Raw genomic sequence first — 19405 nt, forward strand, 5'->3', positions numbered from 1 at the left:
CTGCATTGAAAATATACATCTGTGGATTCCAGAGGTTATTACATTAATAACCTAATAAGCAAAATATAATAAGGTACTTTCTATAAGCCAGTAGGCGTGAATATTTTAAGATAGTTTTGCTATTTTAACAGACAAATGGCTGTTAAAGTCTTTATCGGACCGAATTGTAGGTTATTAGGCAAGATTGTAGGCTATTTAGACTCAGTAATTAACATAAACTAATTATTAATAGTTGCATTAGGCATTATTATTATGGTTATTTAAAATGCTGAGGTAAATATTGTATAGGAGGATACATTATTAATGATTGTTTTAGCTCTGAACGAAAGAGGTCAATAATTACGATTGTTTTTGCCACAATATAACAAACTTCGGTTAATGGACATCATTTCCTCGGAGGAATTGCAAAGCACAATTTCCTTGCAATGAAGACTTATTTATTTATAGATTAAATTTTGTATCAAATCTCTCGTGAATAAGTAATTTATATACTTTTATTTCCAGGTTTATTGGCGAGGCTTCGGCTCAAAGACATGCTGTTGTTCCGCTCATGTTCGGAGAGAAACGACTTGAATGAAGTTCGAGAGAAACGACTTCACAATGAAGTGGTCAGACCCCAACTTTGACATCGTCGAAATGGAAGTTGACGTGCGTGTGATACGATGTTATCCAGCCTTCGCGGTCCGACTGGATTGAACGATCGAAACTGGTGAGTTTATGGATAATTTTGAACATATTTTGTATTATATGGTTTGATAATTTTGGAATAAGCTCATTAATCCATTGACATCCAAAGGGTAATGCAAGTGCGAAAAGCATTTGCATAATTTAGTGATTATGCAGATTTTTTTTTGCCATAAACACTTGTCATTTCAGATCAGAGAAGAGTCAGGAAAAAGGAAAATGATTCTAGGTTAAATTTAACCTCAGCAGGTGCAGGAGTGAGGTCAGGGTTGGTCCTGACCCTGTCTCAGGTGTGGGAGACATTACACAAACCCCTTTCATTCCTTTTACTGCCCTTCCATATTCCTTTCTTCCATCTTACTTCCCTCTTTCTCAAAACAGCCGTTTCGTTAAAGCAACTGTTACACCTGTCAAGCCTCTCTTAACTCTCACGTTGCCTTTCAGCGCTGAATGACCTCATCGGTCTCAGCCACCTTTTGGCCTAAATTCTATATCTCATTCTGATGGCCGGTGACGGGCCACTTTGGAGGTGCCTCTGACGTTTTCGAAACGTCGTTGAGAGGAGGTTGCGATGAACTCTTGTCGTTGGGTCCTGATAATGAAACAGAAGTTGGTAATATTAACATGTTAATTTGAAGGCTGTTAGTATCAGCGGACGTCTTCAAGTCATTCAGTTCATGGAAGACATTTAGCATTATAGTCAGACTGCAATGCAGTCGGGGTCAATTTGCCGTACAACATTCCTCCACTGTTATTTCTCTGACGCGTGAGCAACTGACGTGACGTAGAACCTTTGGGGGTTGCAGATTAGATGGTCGTGGGTGTTATGGCTGACATATTGTCGTCTTGAGAGAAGGGTTTTCGGAACACTCTGAAAGGGCCTTTCCGCGTTGCCAGATCAGCTGTTCCTCGATTGCTGCGTTGCAGCAGGTCGAGGAGTCTGTTACCTCGATCACATTTTAGTATAAATGTATAATGTATGATGTTATACAAAATTGTCCTTCAGAAACATAGTAATGCAATTTTACTAAACATTTCTCATTTTTCTGCCCACAACTCCTCTCTCGTTCTCTCTCCTCACATTTTCAGTCCTGTGGGCTGGTTGAATCCCCCTCGTCTTATTGGAACCGTAAATTATCATTCATGAAGGGAATATATTGTCTCAATTACAATTCCAAAAGCGATCGACGGTAGAGAGAGTAATTGGTCGCATTTTAATGGTGTCCAGACCTGACACTCACATCTGGTTTTTTGCAAGTTTTGGGACCCTTGTTACTAAAGTCTTTACAAGGGACAAGTTCTGTCGGCCCTGAGAATAAAATAAAATAGAGGAGACTGTATAAATTACAATACGCAACTCTTGCACATTTTGGTATTATACTTTGTCTGTCGTTTGTGCTGTTATTCGTGATGGCTGTGTCATCCTAGCTGATGCATATGTCCTCATAACGCAATAGTCTCCCTGCGGACGCCGTGCAGTTGGAATGTCTTCGAAAGTTCAAGCGAAGACTCGGTGCATTACGACCCTAATACGATTTTCCTTGCATTTTAATTGGTTGTCGTGTCTCTCCCTGTTGTAAAACGGCCCTTGCGTAAGACTGCCTCGCAAGCGTGGCTGTCTGTGGGCGTGTCGAGTGACAGTTGGCAGTTCAGAATACTTTGGTTGCAAGGCTAAAAGACTTATCATTTCAATTATACGAGCTGCCTCGCTAACTTGGACAGTGCGGCTTAAGATACTCTCTTTACTCTGGTGTATTCCGCTGTGTCAGGGTGTAACAGCAGTGTCTTACAACTGGACCCTGGTGAATCGGGGACCACTGGTCGGACGTCTAGTGACGGGTATTCTTCAGGGACGGGTGAGAGAAAGGTAGGCGTCGCAGATTGGCAGGTGTAGAAGAACCTCTCTACGACAGACTCAGAGAGCTTTTAGAGCGGCTTTACGTGGAAATTTGAGTCAGGTTCAATGAATGCCGCAGCAGTAATGCCGTATAATTTCTAGCCCTAAGGTGAACTACTTGACTGACGCTCACTCAGTTGGAAGGATTCGTCGGCAATATGCATCGCACTTGAAAGGCAGTTTAGCAAAATCATCGTAATGATTTGGCCGATAAATAACATGTAATGATTTTTCCAGCAAAGCTGCAATATGTCTGCGTAAGATAAAGGTCGCCGATTGATGACACTCCATCCTGACATTAATTTATACTAAACAGTATCCTGTTGTGACCGTCTCAGCCTGGTCGGTTCAGTCTTGTACCTTAACGCAGCCTCTGTCTATTCCCCAGAGAAGTGTGCTAATGATTAATGCCTCGGTGTTTCTGTTTCATAGCTTAGGTGGGGAAGTCAGTTGTTTCAGAGGGAGTCGTTGAGTTCGATTTGTAGGTCGCTTCTGCCGTTTGTTAGAATCGTTCTTCATAGTATTTGGATAATTCATATTTAGAGGTGGACCATCATCAGAAGTGTTTTGACTTAGTGGTCAGGTCAAACTACTTGACACACTGACGACAGTAACGAACGCACAGCTAGTTCAGGTTCCGGGATCAGTCACGTGTCCCTAAACTAGGAATGCTGCCTTATATCTCTTCCATAGGTTTAATTTTAATGATAATTTATATTTGTATATATATATTTATTAGTCTGGTAATTTGTTTATCATTTCTAATAATTGATCTTTTCTTCCGTTACCTCTTGTCAATGAACACCACAGCTTTTTGAAGCTTGAATTTCGAGTCAGTGGCCCCTTTGGTGGGCTTCTTGTCCCCCATGAATAAGGTTCGTATTCTGAATAACAATAATAATTATATTCGAGACGATGCACTAATACCGCACATTTTGAATTGAACTAAAGCCTGGGACTAGCTAGCTGCACTATTTTCATTTTTTCCGTTCGTAAATTTAACAAACCTAAATATTGTACAGGGTCTGTTCAGGAAAGGAGAATGTTGCCTGTCACAGCTATATACTCTCCATTTCGTTTTCGGCGCCGGATGACCTCTCAGGCCCCAGTGCTTGCCCTTCGGCCTGAATCGTCGCCGTTCTTATTTGGTCGAGCCGGTCGTGGCTTTCCTCCGAGGGAGCGGAACCGTCTTGCTGGTAATTTTTGCGTTCCGTGCTTGTATATTATTTCTGCTTGATATGATTCTCTCACGCACTTGCCTTGAATCTTCTTAATAGTCACCCTTGGAGGAAGACAGTGCCTTCAGTACACCTCACGAGGCGAACTTTAGGTATTAATAAAGAGTATATTCAACTTCCCGTTAGTCTACAAATGCACCCATTTTTTAGCTTTTTATTTCACCTCAATTTCAGCTACCCATCTTCATACTCCACCTTTAGATCCTTTATTTTCTGTATTGCTTCACCTTGCTGTCCAGCCGCTCCAACTCCCTCTATTTATTGAGCACTGAATGCCCAAGAGCTTGGCTTGGCAGCCTGAATCTCGTAAAACCAACTTACGTGTCGTCACGTGCTTTCAAAATAGTCCCCCCTCTCGGTCAGTGCCACGTTTTCGTTGCCGAGAGCGTTGTGGGGCCATGTAAATGCATCCAGCGGTCTTTTCACAGCATTGCAGCTGCTGTTATTGCTGTTTGTGTATGGTCTTTACAGCGGGCATTGCCGCATCGAGGCTGATTGGACGTACGGTTTCAAATTCTGACGCGTTTGGTGTTTGTACGCAACGAACACCACCTCGAGAAATTGGAGAGTAAAACGTTTGTACAAAGCAGAAACCAAATATAATTCTTAAAAAGAGTGAAAATAAAATTAAATCAAGAGATAAATAAACGAAGATAAGCAAAAGCTGTGCTTTGGAAGACCTCGACCATGGCAACGGATCGGGCATCTGGGATGACCCAGTTTGGTCAGGCCACATAATATCTGAATATGGAGCGTAACCTGATTCCTCATTCTGGGTAGAATGATTTGAGGTGTAGGGACTTTAGGTGTACTGCTGAATAGCTGGCTTTTAATGCGAGGAATCCCAAACGGGTAGACAATTCGTGAACCGACGTACCCATAGGGGGGGCAGTCCCCCTAGCTGCAACCCCTTTCATTCCTTTTACTGCACCTTTCCTGACGATTGTTTCGGAGTGCAACTCTGTTCTGTCACGTCTTTAAAACCTCCTTTCCTCTCTCAGTTTCTCTTACAGCGCTGAATGGCCTCATAAGTCCCAGTGGTTGGCCTTAAGCCTAAATTTTATATTCAGTTCCATTCCGTGACCCTACATAGCAAGAGTCCATGGAATTAAATCCTCTTATGCAAATTACACAACGAAGAAGCAGTATAGTTCAAATAACAGCTCTGCGTGAATTTTTATTTATGATTTTGAACAAAAAACACTAAATAAAATTAGTAATTGAATCAAATACTGGATATAAAAAGCAATACGCAATGTTTGAACTTACTCTTCTAAGCCAGGTTATTTGATGGCAGGACAGGGAACCCATAGTTAAAAGGTGACAAGAATTAGACATTTTTCAATAACCCAGTGGGTACAATCGGGCAGGTCATCGTCAAGGTTTTGGATGTATGGCAGTAATTAAACGAAAGTGGTTTTCGTACATTTTGAAACTGAATAATCTGTTAAATATCAACTCCTCTAACACACACTGAAAAACAATTGGGTCGTTGCATAACCTTGGCACCTCAGGTGTACCTCAGGTGTAGATGGTTGAAAAAGCAGTATTAGCCATGAGTACATAGACTTTGTATTGAATAATATTAATTTTTGTCATCATGTCTCCAGTGGGTCCATATTTTCCCGGTGGATTTAAACCTGTGTCCTTGCTAGCTAGCTGACCCTAAGTTTGTCAGGGCGCGGCCAGGTGGACATGGCGTACCGACACTCGCTGTTCAGGCGAATAGTTGGTAAGTAGCTTCGCGTGATTTAAATACAGGATATTGGCGTCTGTTTTATTATACGCAGTTGATGTCCTTATTGAAGGAATAATTCAGTCTCCCTCCTCCGTCGTCATATTACTGGAGCGCTCTCTGCGTTGCAAACACCAAGAAAGCCTTCCGTTCACGCATTTTAGGACCAGTATCAGTGGATTCTCCTTAGATTTTACCAGCCATTCTCCAGGCGCTTGCAACGCAAGCACTGAAGGCATGTGTGGAAATTCACAGTTAAAGTCTTCTTGTGGTGATCTAAATCGTAGCTTGCATTATAAGGTAGCAGGGACTGCCACTTCAAGCAATCTCAAATTAAAGGTATACATCCTGAAGGCTTTGGCGATTCAGAAAGCCCCATAACGAGTGTTCAGTTTCCTGGTAGCATTAGCGTTAGTTTTCTGTAAATTAAGCGAAACATTTTCAGAGATAGAGGTGAGCGATCGTTAGACGCTCGGAATAATCGTGCACAAAACGAAGGAAATCACAGCACGGGGACTTGCCTCAAGTTGTTTATCAATCAAGTCTTGATTTTGCTGAAGTCAGTCCTTTTCAGAGGTCCGAAATGGACCGCAGTTCACGTATGGTGGGAGCAGAAACTTGCAACTACAGTAACAAGTATTATAGAGCAACAATAAAGGTTCCTGGTACGAACCTGTGGAATACAAAATTGCAATCGGTCTGAAAAGAAGTCGACCCTTCTGATGTTTCTTGGACGTTACTGTTTATATTGTAAAATTAATCGCAAGAACCTAATTGTTTCATATAGACATCGAGTCAGAAAGGGTCTTAATTAATGAGCTGAAACTTGTAGGTACATTTGCAAGGAAACTTTAGAAAAATATTGTACCAGCGTCAAAAAATGATAATGATTCCTCATAGAGTACTTTTGTTAACTAATGCCGGTTCAGGTATGGAAGTTATTTGCTCTGAAATTGTATAGAGGTGTTGATTTTATCAGCGTCGAGATAGGAACTTTTTCAAATGTCAGTAGGCTTTGGATTTTATCTTTTTGAATCCTTTATGTTAATTCAAGTACTGTCACCATCCGCAGAATTTCTCGAATGCCCTCGGCGAACTCCAGTGCCCTGTGGTCAATGTTGCGATTCTCCAGCTTCGACAAACGTATCGAAGACGTCCTCGTGTGTTTGTACGAAGGCGCTGGTCGTGTTGCAGACTTGCCTTTGATGCTTTCATTGTCCTAAGGGACTTTCTCCACCATCTCATCTGTATCAATGCATTAGGTATCACGTTTGGACAAAAGTTGGAAGCCAGGATCGCCGCAGTTGTCACTCGCGCGCGTCATCCTCGGGAATATTCTTGCGTCCTGTGATGAGTTGAGCTTGAAAATTGTCAACATGAAAGCCTTGGAAGGCAGTCACTCCCGCTTTGCCACTCAGGATAGGGTTCTAAGTGTGCCACGGGCTCTGTAAGTGGATGTCATTCCAACCATCTGCAATTTTGTAGATGACAGATTTCAGCAAATACATTTGCAGATCCATCGTCGATAACGCTTTGGTCTATCGATAGAATGAGTACAATCATTCTGTATTAAGTTTTGCTACTTACGTTTGCCACTTTTTCACGCAAGCATTCCAAGAAAAGATTTGTCTGTCACTTTCCGTAAATACTTGATGTTTTGCGAGGAAGAACAAATTGAATTCTTGAAAACATTTCTGAGATAGTTGACGGTATATTTGCTGCATTTTTGGAACGAGAGAATTGTTTCGGAATAGGCGAGTAACTGGATTTCTGCTTATGCGACCCACTTAGATATTTCCTTGCTGCGCAAAGCATCAGCGTCCTGCGCTTGTTGAGGGGCTGATGTGATGCGCTGGCGAGCACTTTCCTCTGTTCATGTTTTATTAAAAGTGCTGAATGGCCTTGTTGCCTTTCAGTCGGAGAGGCTGCTGATATTTAAAGATGTTTGCGTGACCGCCATATTTTTTATATTAGTGCTTATTTGACGTTTGTTTATACTGTACGTGCAACTTTGTAAACTTTTACTCTCAATTTTTCATGGGCCTAAAACGGTATATTCTATTGTATTCTGATATAGCTATAGGTGTTAATGATTCAAGCCATTTTCTATATTTGATTTAGCCAGACGAATACTGCGTGACACAGTCTCCATTTGCACAAATATATTTAAAGGACATTTCATTTTAAGGACCTCTGATTGTAGCCACCAGCACCTACATTAAAGAAACGTTTGGACTTAGTTTCACGAGTAGGTGAGGTCTTATAATGAATTTACTTTGCATTACTGGATAAAATAATAGTTTTGCTTTAAAGCGAACTGTTTTGTAAATGGGTCTGCCATAGCTAAGGATTTTAACACTAGTAGAGTTTAATTCTTCGCCAACAATAAGTTGTCGACTTTTGAAACTCGTTTCAAACATGCTCTGAATTTTCCATTTAGGATTCTTGACCTGCCTCACACATACTTTGTCTGGTTAAATGATGCCCAATTTAAGGTTCCTATCAATGCCCCCTTGCTGTCATTCGTGATAAGTTGGTGAACAAGATATAGGCCTCTTCAGAGCCTTCATTTTTAAGCACCTGATTACCTGAATTCCAACCTCGTCCGGGAATCCACATTATTGTCCTCACGATTCCAAATTCTTAAGTCAGCTTTTTTTAGAGCTTCTTATATATGACTGTTGGCCTTTCCGGTGATTTCTGCCAAGCTCACTTTTTATTTATGTGGTTTCCAGTCAGTATTAAAATACATTTCCGTGTATCAGGAGTCAAAGTCATTGAATATGATGTCTCTGCTGTTGCATTGTGGGTAGTGGTAGGTTTCCAGACACCAGACATTCGTGTAACTGATTAAGAGGCATATTTTTCTTATTTTTTAAATTTATTTTCATCAATTTCCTCTCTTCCAAATGTCTGTTAACTTTTTCCACCCTTTCCAGTCGTGTCGTTTTTGCCCCGAGAAAGAACCTCTTCCTGGTCAGTCTGCGAGAATGAATCAGGCTGATTGTCGGTCTACGGAGGAAATGGGACCCCATCTTGATTTATGCAGTTGTTTCGTAAGTATATATACCTTTAGGTTTTAGTATCATAATATAACGGTTTTCAATTACTCATTTTGTATCGCATTCGATTCGGCCAGATGTCTGACCCGCGGATATTATTTGATGACCACGTCTTGACCCAGTCCCCATTTGCACGGTGTGAAATTTTAAGAACAGTTGAATTTAGGGACATACGATTGTAGCGACCAGCATAAACAATATTGAAATGCTGTTAAGGCGTAGTTTCTCGAGTTGCTGAGGTTTTATAACGAATTTACTGAGCATCGGTAGCTAAGATGAAGATGGTTTTTATAAAGCAAACGGTTTTTTAGATGGGTCTGCCAGACCTAGGGATTTTAACACTAGTAGAGTTGAGTTCTTCATCAACAATAAGTTGTAGACTTTTGAAACTTATTTCAAATATATTCTGAAGTACTTCATTTTTAAGCACCTGATTACCTGAATTCCAACCTCGTCCAGGAATTCATTTTATTGTCCTCATGATTCCAGATTCTTAAGTCAGCTTTTTTTTGGACCTTCCTATATATTTATCCACTTTTCAGTCAATATTAAAATAGATTTCCATCTATCAGAAGACACAAGATCATTGAATATAATACCCTTTTTGCCTTTGCAAATATTCATGTAATTGATTTAGAAGAATCATTTTCTATTTAATAAGCACCCCCTTTTGGAAGAGTGAAATTCGAGCGTGAATCAGCAGTTAAATTTCGGGCGAACTTGCGAAGCTGTGGTTGTTTTTTCACGTCCAATTGCTCCCTAAGCTACAAAAAATGGCTAGCTGTGCTGATATGATGCCTAGAGCTTAGGTAACAAGGCAGTTTAACACCAGAAAGAAAAATCTAGTATCTCAACCATCACCCACTTGAGATTGTGAGTGTTTTGGGTACATAAATAATAATTAGAATTTCAGTATATCACATTTGAACATTGACATTCTCAATTATCAAAAAGGTTTTGCTGTTATTTTTCAGTCATATCTTGAAACCGTCAGGTAGTGAAGGCAGTTATTTCAATTTCAGTGCATTTGAACAGGAAGAGATATGATTGGCAACAGTTCCTTAAAATTATGTACGCTACAAGACGTAGATGTGTTCAGTATCAAACATGAATACTGCTCGGCACAGTCCCCATTTGTACGAATATGATATTTAAAGTAAATTTTATTTTAAGAACTTCTGATTGTAGCCACCAGCACCAACATTAAAGAAATGTTTGGACTTAGTTTCACGAGTAGATGAGTTTTATAATGAATTTACTTTTGCATTACTGGATAAAATAATAGTTTTGCTTTAAAGCAAACTGTTTTTTAAATGGGTCTGCCATAGCTAAGGATTTTAACACTTGTAGAGTTGAATTCTTCGCCAACAATAAGTTGTCGACTTTTGAAACTCGTTTCAAACATGCTCTGAATTTTCCATTTAGGATTCTTGACCTGCCTCACACATACTTTAATGTCTGGTTAAAGGATGCCCAATTTAAGGTTCCTGTCAATGCCCCCTTGCTGTCATTCGTGATAAGTTGGTGAACAAGGTATAGGCCTCTTCAGAGCCTTCATTTTTAAGCACCTGATTACCTGAATTCCAACCTCGTCCGGGAATCCACATTATTGTCCTCACGATTCCAAATTCTTAAGTCAGCTTCTTTTAGACTTTCTTATATATGACTGTTGGCCTTTCCGGTGATTTCTGCCAAGCTCACTTTTTATTTATGTGGTTTCCAGTCAGTATTAAAATACATTTCCGTGTATCAGGAGTCAAAGTCATTGAATATGATGTCTCTGCTGTTGCATTGTGGGTAGTGGTAGGTTTCCAGACACCAGACATTCGTGTAACTGATTAAGAGGCGTATTTTTCTTATTTTTTTAATTTATTTTCATCAATTTCCTCTCTTCCAAATGTCTGTTAACTTTTTCCACCCTTTCCAGTCGTGTCGTTTTTGCCCCGAGAAAGAACCTCCTTCTGGTCAGTCTGCGAGAATAATCAGGCTGATTGTCGGTCTACGGAGGAAATGGGACCTCTTGATTTATGCAGTTGTTTCGTAAGTATATATACCTTTAGGTTTTAGTATCATAATATAACGGTTTTCAATTACTCATTTTGTATCGCATTCGATTCGGCCAGATGTCTGACCCGCGGATATTATTTGACGACCACGTCTTGACCCAGTCCCCAATTGTACGATGTGAAATTTTGAGGACAGTTGAATTTAGGGACATACGATTGTAGCCGCCAGCATAAACAATATTGAAATGCTGTTAAGGCGTAGTTTCTCGAGTTGCTGAGGTTTTATAACGAATTCACTGAGCGTCGGTAGCTAAGATGAAGATGGTTTTTATAAAGCGAACTGTTTTTTAGAAGGGTCTGCCAGACCTGGGGATTTTAACACTAGTAGAGTTGAGTTCTTCATCAACAATAAGTTGTAGACTTTTGAAACTTATTTCAAATATACTCTTCAGTACTTCACTTTTAAGCACCTGAATACCTGGATTCCAACCTCGTCCAGGAATTCATTTTATTGTCCTCATGATTCCAGATTCTTAAGTCAGCTTTTTTTTGGACTTTCCTATATATTTATCCACTTTTCAGTCAATATTAAAATAGATTTCCATCTATCAGAAGAGACAAGATCGTTGAATGTCATACCCTTTTTGCCTTTGCAAATATTCACGTAATTGATTTAGAAGAATAATTTTCTATTTAATAAGTACCCCCTTTCGGAAGAGTGAAATTCGAGCGTGAATCAGCCGTTAAATTTCGGGCGAACTTGCGAAGCTGTGGTTGTTTTTTCACGTCCAATTGCTCCCTAAGCTACAAAAAAATGGCTAGCCGTGCTGATATGATGCCTAGAGCTTAGGTAACGAGGCAGTTTCACACCAGAAAGAAAAATCTAGTATCTCAACCATCACCCACTTGAGATTGTGAGTGTTTTGGGTACATAAATAATCATTAGAATTTCAGTATATCACATTTGAACATCGACACTCTCAATTATCAAAAAGGTTCTGCTGTTATTTTTCAGTCATATCTTGATACCGTCTGGTACTGAAGTCTGTTATTTCAATTTCAGTGCGTTTGAACAGGAAGAGATATGATTGGCAACAGTCCCATAAAATTATGTACGCTACAAGACGTAGATGTGTTCAGTATCAAACGTGAATACTGCTTGGCACAGTCCCCATTTGTAAAGATATGATATTTAAATTCATTTTATTTTAAGGACTTCTGATTGTAGCCACCAGCACCAACATTAAAGAAATGTTTGGACTTAGTTTCACGAGTTGGTGAGGTCTTATGATGAATTTACTGTGTATTACTGGATAAAATAATAGTTTTGCTTTAAAGCAAACTGTTTTGTAAATGGGTCTGCCATAGCTAAGGATTTTAACACTAGTAGAGTTGAATTCTTCGCCAACAATAAGTTGTCGACTTTTGAAACTCGTTTCAAACATGCTCTGAATTTTCCATTTAGGATTCTCGACCTGCCTCACACATACTTTAATGTCTGGTTAAAGGATGCCCAATTTAAGGTTCCTATCAATGCCCCCATGCCGTCATTCGTGATAAGTTGGTGAACAAGGTATAGGCCTCTTCAGAGCCTTCATTTTTAAGCACCTAATTACCTGAATTCCAACCTCGTCCGGGAATCCACATTATTGTCCTCACGATTCCAAATTCTTAAGTCAGCTTCTTTTAGACTTTCTTATATATGACTGTTGGCCTTTCCGGTGATTTCTGCCAAGCTCACTTTTTATTTATGTGGTTTCCAGTCAGTATTAAAATAAATTTCCGTGTATCAGGAGTCAAAGTCATTGAATATGATGTCTCTGCTGTTGCATTGTGGGTAGTGGTAGGTTTCCAGACACCAGGCATTCGTGTAACTGATTAAGAGGCATATTTTTCTTATTTTTTTTAATTTATTTTCATCAATTTCCTCTCTTCCAAATGTCCGTTAACTTTTTCCACCCTTTCCAGTCGTGTCGTTTTTGCCGCGAGAAAGAACCTCCGTCAGGTCAGTCTGCGAGAATGAATCAGGCTGATTGTCGGTCTACGGAGGAAATGGGACCCCGTCTTGATTTATGCAGTTGTTTCGTAAGTATATATACCTTTAGGTTTTAGTATCATAAAATAACGATTTTCAATTACTCATTTTGTATCACATTCGATTCGGCCAGATGTCTGACCCGCGGATATTATTTGACGACCACGTCTTGACCCAGTCCCCATTTGCACGGTGTGAAATTTTAAGAACAGTTGAATTTAGGGACATACGATTGTAGCGACCAGCATAAACTATAATGAAATGCTGTTAAGGCGTAGTTTCTCGAGTTGCAGAGGTTTTATAACGAATTCACTGAGCATCGGTAGCTAAGATGAAGATGGTTTTTATAAAGCGAACTGTTTTTTAGATGGGTCTGCCAGACCTGGGGATTTGAACACTAGTAGAGTTGAATTATTCATCAACAATAAGTTACTTTTGAAGGTTTCAAATATACTTTTCAGTACTTCATTTTTAAGCACCTGATTACCTGAGTTCCAACCTCGTCCAGGAATTCATTTTATTGTCCTCATGATTCCAGATTCTTACGTCAGATTTTTTTGGACCTTCCTATAAATCTATCTGCTTTTCAGTCATTATTAAAATAGATTTCCATCGATCAGAAGAGACGAGATCGTTGAATGTCATACCCTTTTTGCCTTTGCAAATATTCACGTAATTGATTTAGAAGAATCATTTTCTATTTAATAAGTACCCCCTTTTGGAAGAGTGAAATTCGAGCGTGAATCAGCCGTTAAATTTCAAAGCGAACTTGCGAAGCTGTGGTTGTTTTTTCACGTCCAATTGCTCCTAAGCTACAAAAATGGCTAGCTGTGCTGATATGATGCCTAGAGCTTAGGTAACAAGGCAGTTTAACACCAGAAAGAAAAATCTAGTATCTCAACCATCACCCACTTGAGATTGTGAGTGTTTTGGGTACATAAATAATCATTAGAATTTCAGTATATCACATTTGAACATCGACACTCTCAATTATCAAAAAGGTTCTGCTGTTATTTTTCAGTCATATCTTGATACCGTCAGGTACTGAAGTCTGTTATTTCAATTTCAGTGCGTTTGAACAGGAAGAGATATGATTGGCAACAGTTCCTTAAAATTATGCACGGTACAAGACGTAGATGTGTTCAGTATCAAACATGATTACTGCTCGGCACAGTCCCCATTTGTACAGATATGATATTTGAAGGACATTTTATTTTAAGGACTTCTGATTGTAGCCACCAGCACCAACATTAAAGAAACGTTTGGACTTAGTTTCACGAGTAGGTGAGTTTTATAATGAATTTACTTTGCATTACTGGATAAAATAATAGTTTTGCTTTAAAGCAAACTGTTTTTTAAATGGGTCTGCCATAGCTAAGGATTTTAACACTAGTAGAGTTGAACTCTTCGCCAACAATAAGTTGTCGACTTTTGAAACTCGTTTCAAACATGCTCTGAATTTTCCATTTAGGATTCTTGACCTGCCTCACACATACTTTAATGTCTGGTTAAAGGATGCCCAATTTAAGGTTCCTATCAATGCCCCCTTGCTGTCATTCGTCATAAGTTGGTGAACAAGATATAGGCCTCTTCAGAGCCTTCATTTTTAAGCACCTAATTACCTGAATTCCAACCTCGTCCAGGAATCCACATTATTGTCCTCACGATTCCAAATTCTTAAGTCAGCTTCTTTTAGACTTTCTTATATATGACTGTTGGCCTTTCCGGTGATTTCTGCTAAGCTCAATTTTTATTTATGTGGTTTCCAGTCAGTATTAAAGTACATTTCCGTGTATCAGGAGTCAAAGTCATTGAATATGATGTCTCTGCTGTTGCATTGTGGGTAGTGGTAGGTTTCCAGACACCAGGCATTCGTGTAACTGATTAAGAGGCATATTTTTCTTATTTTTTTAATTTATTTTCATCAATTTCCTCTCTTCCAAATGTCTGTTAACTTTTTCCACCCTTTCCAGTCGTGTCGTTTTTGCCCCGAGAAAGAACCTCCTTCGGGTCAGTCTGCGAGAATGAATCAGGCTGATTGTCGGTCTACGGAGGAAATGGGACCCCATCTTGATTTATGCAGTTGTATCGTAAGTATATATACCTTTAGGTTTTAGTATCATAATATAACGATTTTCAATTACTCATTTTGTATCGCATTCGATTCGGCCAGATGTCTGACCCGCGGATATTATTTGACGACCACGTCTTGACCCAGTCCCCAATTGCACGGTGTGAAATTTTAAGAACAGTTGAATTTAGGGACATACGATTGTAGCGACCAGCATAAACAGTAATGAAATGTTGTTAAGGCGTAGTTTCTCGAGTTGCAGAGGTTTTATAACGAATTTACTGAGCGTCGGTAGCTAAGATGAAGATGGTTTTTATAAAGCGAACTGTTTTTTAGATGGGTCTGCCAGACCTTGGGATTTGAACGTCAGCTTATTTTGGACATTCCTATATATTTATCTACTTTTCAGTCAATATTAAAATAGATTTCCATCGATCAGAAGAGACAAGATCATTGAATATCATACCCTTTTTGCCTTTGCAAATATTCACGTAATTGATTTAGAAGAATCATTTTCTATTTAATAAGCACCCCCTTTTGGAAGAGTGAAATTCGAGCGTGAATCAGCCGTTAAATTTCGGGCGAACTTGCGAAGCTGTGGTTGTTTTTTCACGTCCAATTGCTCCCTAAGCTACAAAAACTGGCTAGCTGTGCTGAAATGATGCCTAGAGCTTAGGTAACGAGGCAGTTTCACACCAGAAAGAAAAATCTAGTATCTCAACCATCACCCACTTGAGATTGTGAGTGTTTTGGGTACATAAATAATCATTAGAATTTCAGTATATCACATTTGAACATTGACATTCTCAATTATCAAAAAGGTTCTGCTGTTATTTTTCAGTCGTATCTTGAAACCGTCAGGTAGTGAAGGCAGTTATTTCAATTTCAGTGCGTTTGAACAGGAAGAGATATGATTGGCAACAGTTCCTTAAAATTATGCACGGTATAAGACGTAGATGTGTTCTGTATCAAACATGAATACTGCTCGGCACAGTCCCCATTTGTACGAATATGATATTTAAAGTAAATTTTATTTTAAGGACTTCTGATTGTCGCCACCAGCACCAACATTAAAGAAACGTTTGGACTTCGTTTCACGAGTTGGTGAGGTCTTATGATGAATTTACTGTGTATTACTGGATAAAATAATAATAGTTTTGCTTTAAAGCAAACTGTTTTTTAAATGGGTCTGCCATAGCTAAGGATTTTAACACTAGTAGAGTTGAATTCTTCGCCAACAATAAGTTGTCGACTTTTGAAACTCGTTTCAAACATGCTCTGAATTTTCCATTTAGGATTCTCGACCTGCCTCACACATACTTTAATGTCTGGTTAAAGGATGCCCAATTTAAGGTTCCTATCAATGCCCCCATGCCGTCATTCGTGATAAGTTGGTGAACAAGGTATAGGCCTCTTCAGAGCCTTCATTTTTAAGCACCTAATTACCTGAATTCCAACCTCGTCCAGGAATCCACATTATTGTCCTCACGATTCCAAATTCTTAAGTCAGCTTCTTTTAGAGCTTCTTATATATGACTGTTGGCCTTTCCGGTGATTTCTGCCAAGCTCACTTTTTATTTATGTGGTTTCCAGTCAGTATTAAAATACATTTCCACGTATCAGGAGTCAAAGTCATTGAATATGATGTCTCTGCTGTTGCATTGTGGGTAGTGGTAGGTTTCCAGACACCAGACATTCGTGTAACTGATTAAGAGGCATATTTTTCTTATTTTTTTAATTTATTTTCATCAATTTCCTCTCTTCCAAATGTCCGTTAACTTTTTCCACCCTTTCCAGTCGTGTCGTTTTTGCCCCGAGAGAGAACCTCCTTCTGGTCAGTCTGCGAGAATGAATCAGGCTGATTGTCGGTCCACGGAGGAAATGGGACGTCTTGATTTATGCAGTTGTTTCGTAAGTATATATACCTTTAGGTTTTAGTATCATAATATAATGATTTTCAATTGCTCATTTTGTATCGCATTCGATTCGGCCAGATGTCTGACCCGCGGATATTATTTGACGACCACGTCTTGACCCAGTCCCCAATTGCACGGTGTGAAATTTTGAGGACAGTTGAATTTAGGGACATACGATTGTAGCGACCAGCATAAACAATAATGAAATGCTGTTAAGGCGTAGTTTCTCGAGTTGCTGAGGTTTTATAACGAATTCACTGAGCGTCGGTAGCTAAGATGAAGATGGTTTTTATAAAGCGAACTGTTTTTTAGAAGGGTCTGCCAGACCTGGGGATTTGAACACTAGTAGAGTTGAATTATTCATCAACAATAAGTTACTTTTGAAGGTTTCAAATATACTCTTCAGAACTTCATTTTTAAGCACCTGATTACCTGAATTCCAACCTCGTCCAGGAATTCATTTTATTGTCCTCATGATTCCAGAGTCTTAAGTCAGCTTTTTTTTGGACCTTCCTATAAATTTATCAGCTTTAAAGTAAATATTACGATAAATTTCCACGTATCAAAAGTCAAAGTCATCGGATATCATACCTCTTTGCTTTTGCATTGTGGGTAGTTACAGGTGCCCAGACATTCATGTAACTGATTTAGAGGAGTATTTTTCTGTTTTCTTTTTATCTTTAATTTTTATGTTTCCTCCCTTCCAATATGGCTGTCAACTTCTTTTTCACTCTCCCCAGTCGTGTCGTTTTTGCCCCGAGAGAGAACCTCCTCCTGGGTCAGTCTGCGAGGGAGAAATCTGATTAGGGTGGCGGTCAGTCCACGAAGGAACGGGACGTCTGGATTTATATAAATGTATAGTAAGTATGTTCTTTGTAAGTGTGAACTTTAATTGAGGTACAGACAAAGCTCTGGCTATCATGATTAGACCAGTATAGCTTTAGGCCCTGTAGTGGGGTATAGCCGTCATTGCACCTCACGTATGGTGCACTGTAGGCATTACTTGAGGTTCCTTGCAGCTTCTAACATCGTACTTTCCTTAATATAGCTATAGACGTTAATGATTGAAGCCATTTTGTATATTTGATTCAGCCGGACGAATACTGCGTGACTCGGTCACCATTTGCACAAATATATTTAAAGTAAATTTTATTTTAAGGACTTCTGATCGTAGCCACCAGCACCAACGTTAAAGAAGTGTTTGGACTTAGTTTCACGAGTAGATGAGTTTTATAATGAATTTACTGTGTGTTACTAGATGAGATGATAAAAGTCTTTCTTTAAAGCAAACTTTGTAGATGGTTCTGCCAATGCAAATGGTTATTAACACATCAGTACAGTAAGTTCTAGACTTTGACAGTTGCTTAAAATATTCTCTCTCTCTCTCTCTCTCTCTCTCTAGAATTCCTTCTTAAACAGCAAAGTCACGTTAAAGAAGTTATATGTCTGTGTGGGAGACATTTCTGAAGATTCCCGTAACCAAACGTGAAGACTTACACAGTCGATTACACAGTTAATGACACAGTTATGCGTTAAGGGTGATTCAGATATGAATAGACAATATATTGCTGAGTTTGAACAACTGTTACACAGTTAATGACACAGTTATACATTAAGGGTGATTCAGATATGAATAGACAATATATTGCCGAGTTTGAACAACTGTTGTATAGAATTTGAGAGAACACAAAGCTGTTTACAGTAGAATTAACTATTTTTCTTCTCTACAGGTTGAAATGTATTCCAGCATCGCTGAGGAATCATCGGAAAGACATCGAAGGCGTACAACACTGAGGAACAAGATCCCAGTCCGACACAAGTCCACCTTCGTCTGACAGGCAGACGTCGAAACCGACCTTCCCTCGGTGCAAAGTTTTAGACCGTTTCCTAACGGCTGTGGTACCTGTAACCTGTACAGCCTGTATTGTAGGGTATAGTACCTGTATGTGAGAGTTTTCAAAGGTACCTGTAACCTCTTTAACCTGTACTGCAGGGCAGGGCCGTCCAAGGTCTTTAGTCTGAGGGCCACTCCTGAAAAAACAAAGTCAAAAAGAGAAATATACTTTTACTCATTTTTCTCTAAGGGCCACTTCCAAAATCAAACGGGGCCTCTTTTGGTAATGTCGACAGCTTCTAAACTAGCGTATCCAACACTTCTTTTGGTAATGTCATTTCAGACAGTGCTCCCAAAAGCCTACTTTGCGTGATCTCGTCTCTTGAAAAGGCATCGGTTTATGTACGCGGCGTTTGGGGGCGTTTGTTTAGGCTATTCTTTGGAAAAAATTGGGAATTGTATCTGTTAAACATTTGTAATCGTTTTAAGCTGTGCAGATGCCAGTGAGGTTAGTCGTATGATGGATTACAAGGGGCGTACTGTAATCATTTTTGCATAATTCGTGTGTCTACAACTCGGGTATTTCCTGTGGGCTGGATAATGTACGTTTGTATTAATGTGATATCTCACAGTACAAAACTGACGGAATGATTCCACTTAATCAGGTACATACATAAGGTTCGCCTCTAGTTCACTCGTGTGGTGCACTGCAAGCATTACCGTAGGGCGTTCGAGACATCCCTTAGCTGCAGCCACTTCTCTTTAAAGCGTTTTACTTGACCTCCGTCCCCTCTTACTTTCTGCCATCTTGCCGTCCAGTTTTCACGAGTCGAATGACTCCTAAATCGCCCCCAGATTCTGGCGTTGCGTCGACGTTGGTCAGGGTTTGTCAGACGCTGACATCCACGCGACACTAACCGTTGTTTT

At 39.5% G+C, this 19405-nt stretch overlaps 1 protein-coding gene across 4 annotated transcripts; it reads left to right on the forward strand.

Moving 5' to 3' along the window:
- The first annotated feature begins 654 nt into the window (after positions 1 to 654).
- Positions 655 to 18702, forward strand: LOC136838314 (uncharacterized). Of its 4 annotated transcripts, XR_010852932.1 has the most exons (8): positions 655 to 709; positions 8494 to 8610; positions 10544 to 10656; positions 12591 to 12707; positions 14631 to 14747; positions 16526 to 16639; positions 17385 to 17504; positions 18375 to 18702. XR_010852932.1 is itself a non-coding variant. In XM_067103195.1 (7 exons), exons 2-7 carry the CDS (start codon positions 8598 to 8600, stop codon positions 18477 to 18479), a joined length of 579 nt encoding a protein of 192 aa, XP_066959296.1. In that variant the 5' UTR covers positions 655 to 709; positions 8494 to 8597; the 3' UTR covers positions 18480 to 18702. The 4 variants fall into 4 exon arrangements, 1 of the variants encoding a protein (XP_066959296.1); XM_067103195.1 differs by lacking the exon at positions 17385 to 17504; XR_010852934.1 differs by lacking the exons at positions 8494 to 8610; positions 10544 to 10656; positions 12591 to 12707; positions 14631 to 14747; positions 16526 to 16639.
- The last annotated feature ends 703 nt before the right edge of the window (positions 18703 to 19405 follow it).

The sequence above is a fragment of the Macrobrachium rosenbergii genome, unplaced genomic scaffold (assembly GCF_040412425.1).
Source record: "Macrobrachium rosenbergii isolate ZJJX-2024 unplaced genomic scaffold, ASM4041242v1 60, whole genome shotgun sequence".
NCBI classification, from domain to species: domain Eukaryota; kingdom Metazoa; phylum Arthropoda; class Malacostraca; order Decapoda; family Palaemonidae; genus Macrobrachium; species Macrobrachium rosenbergii.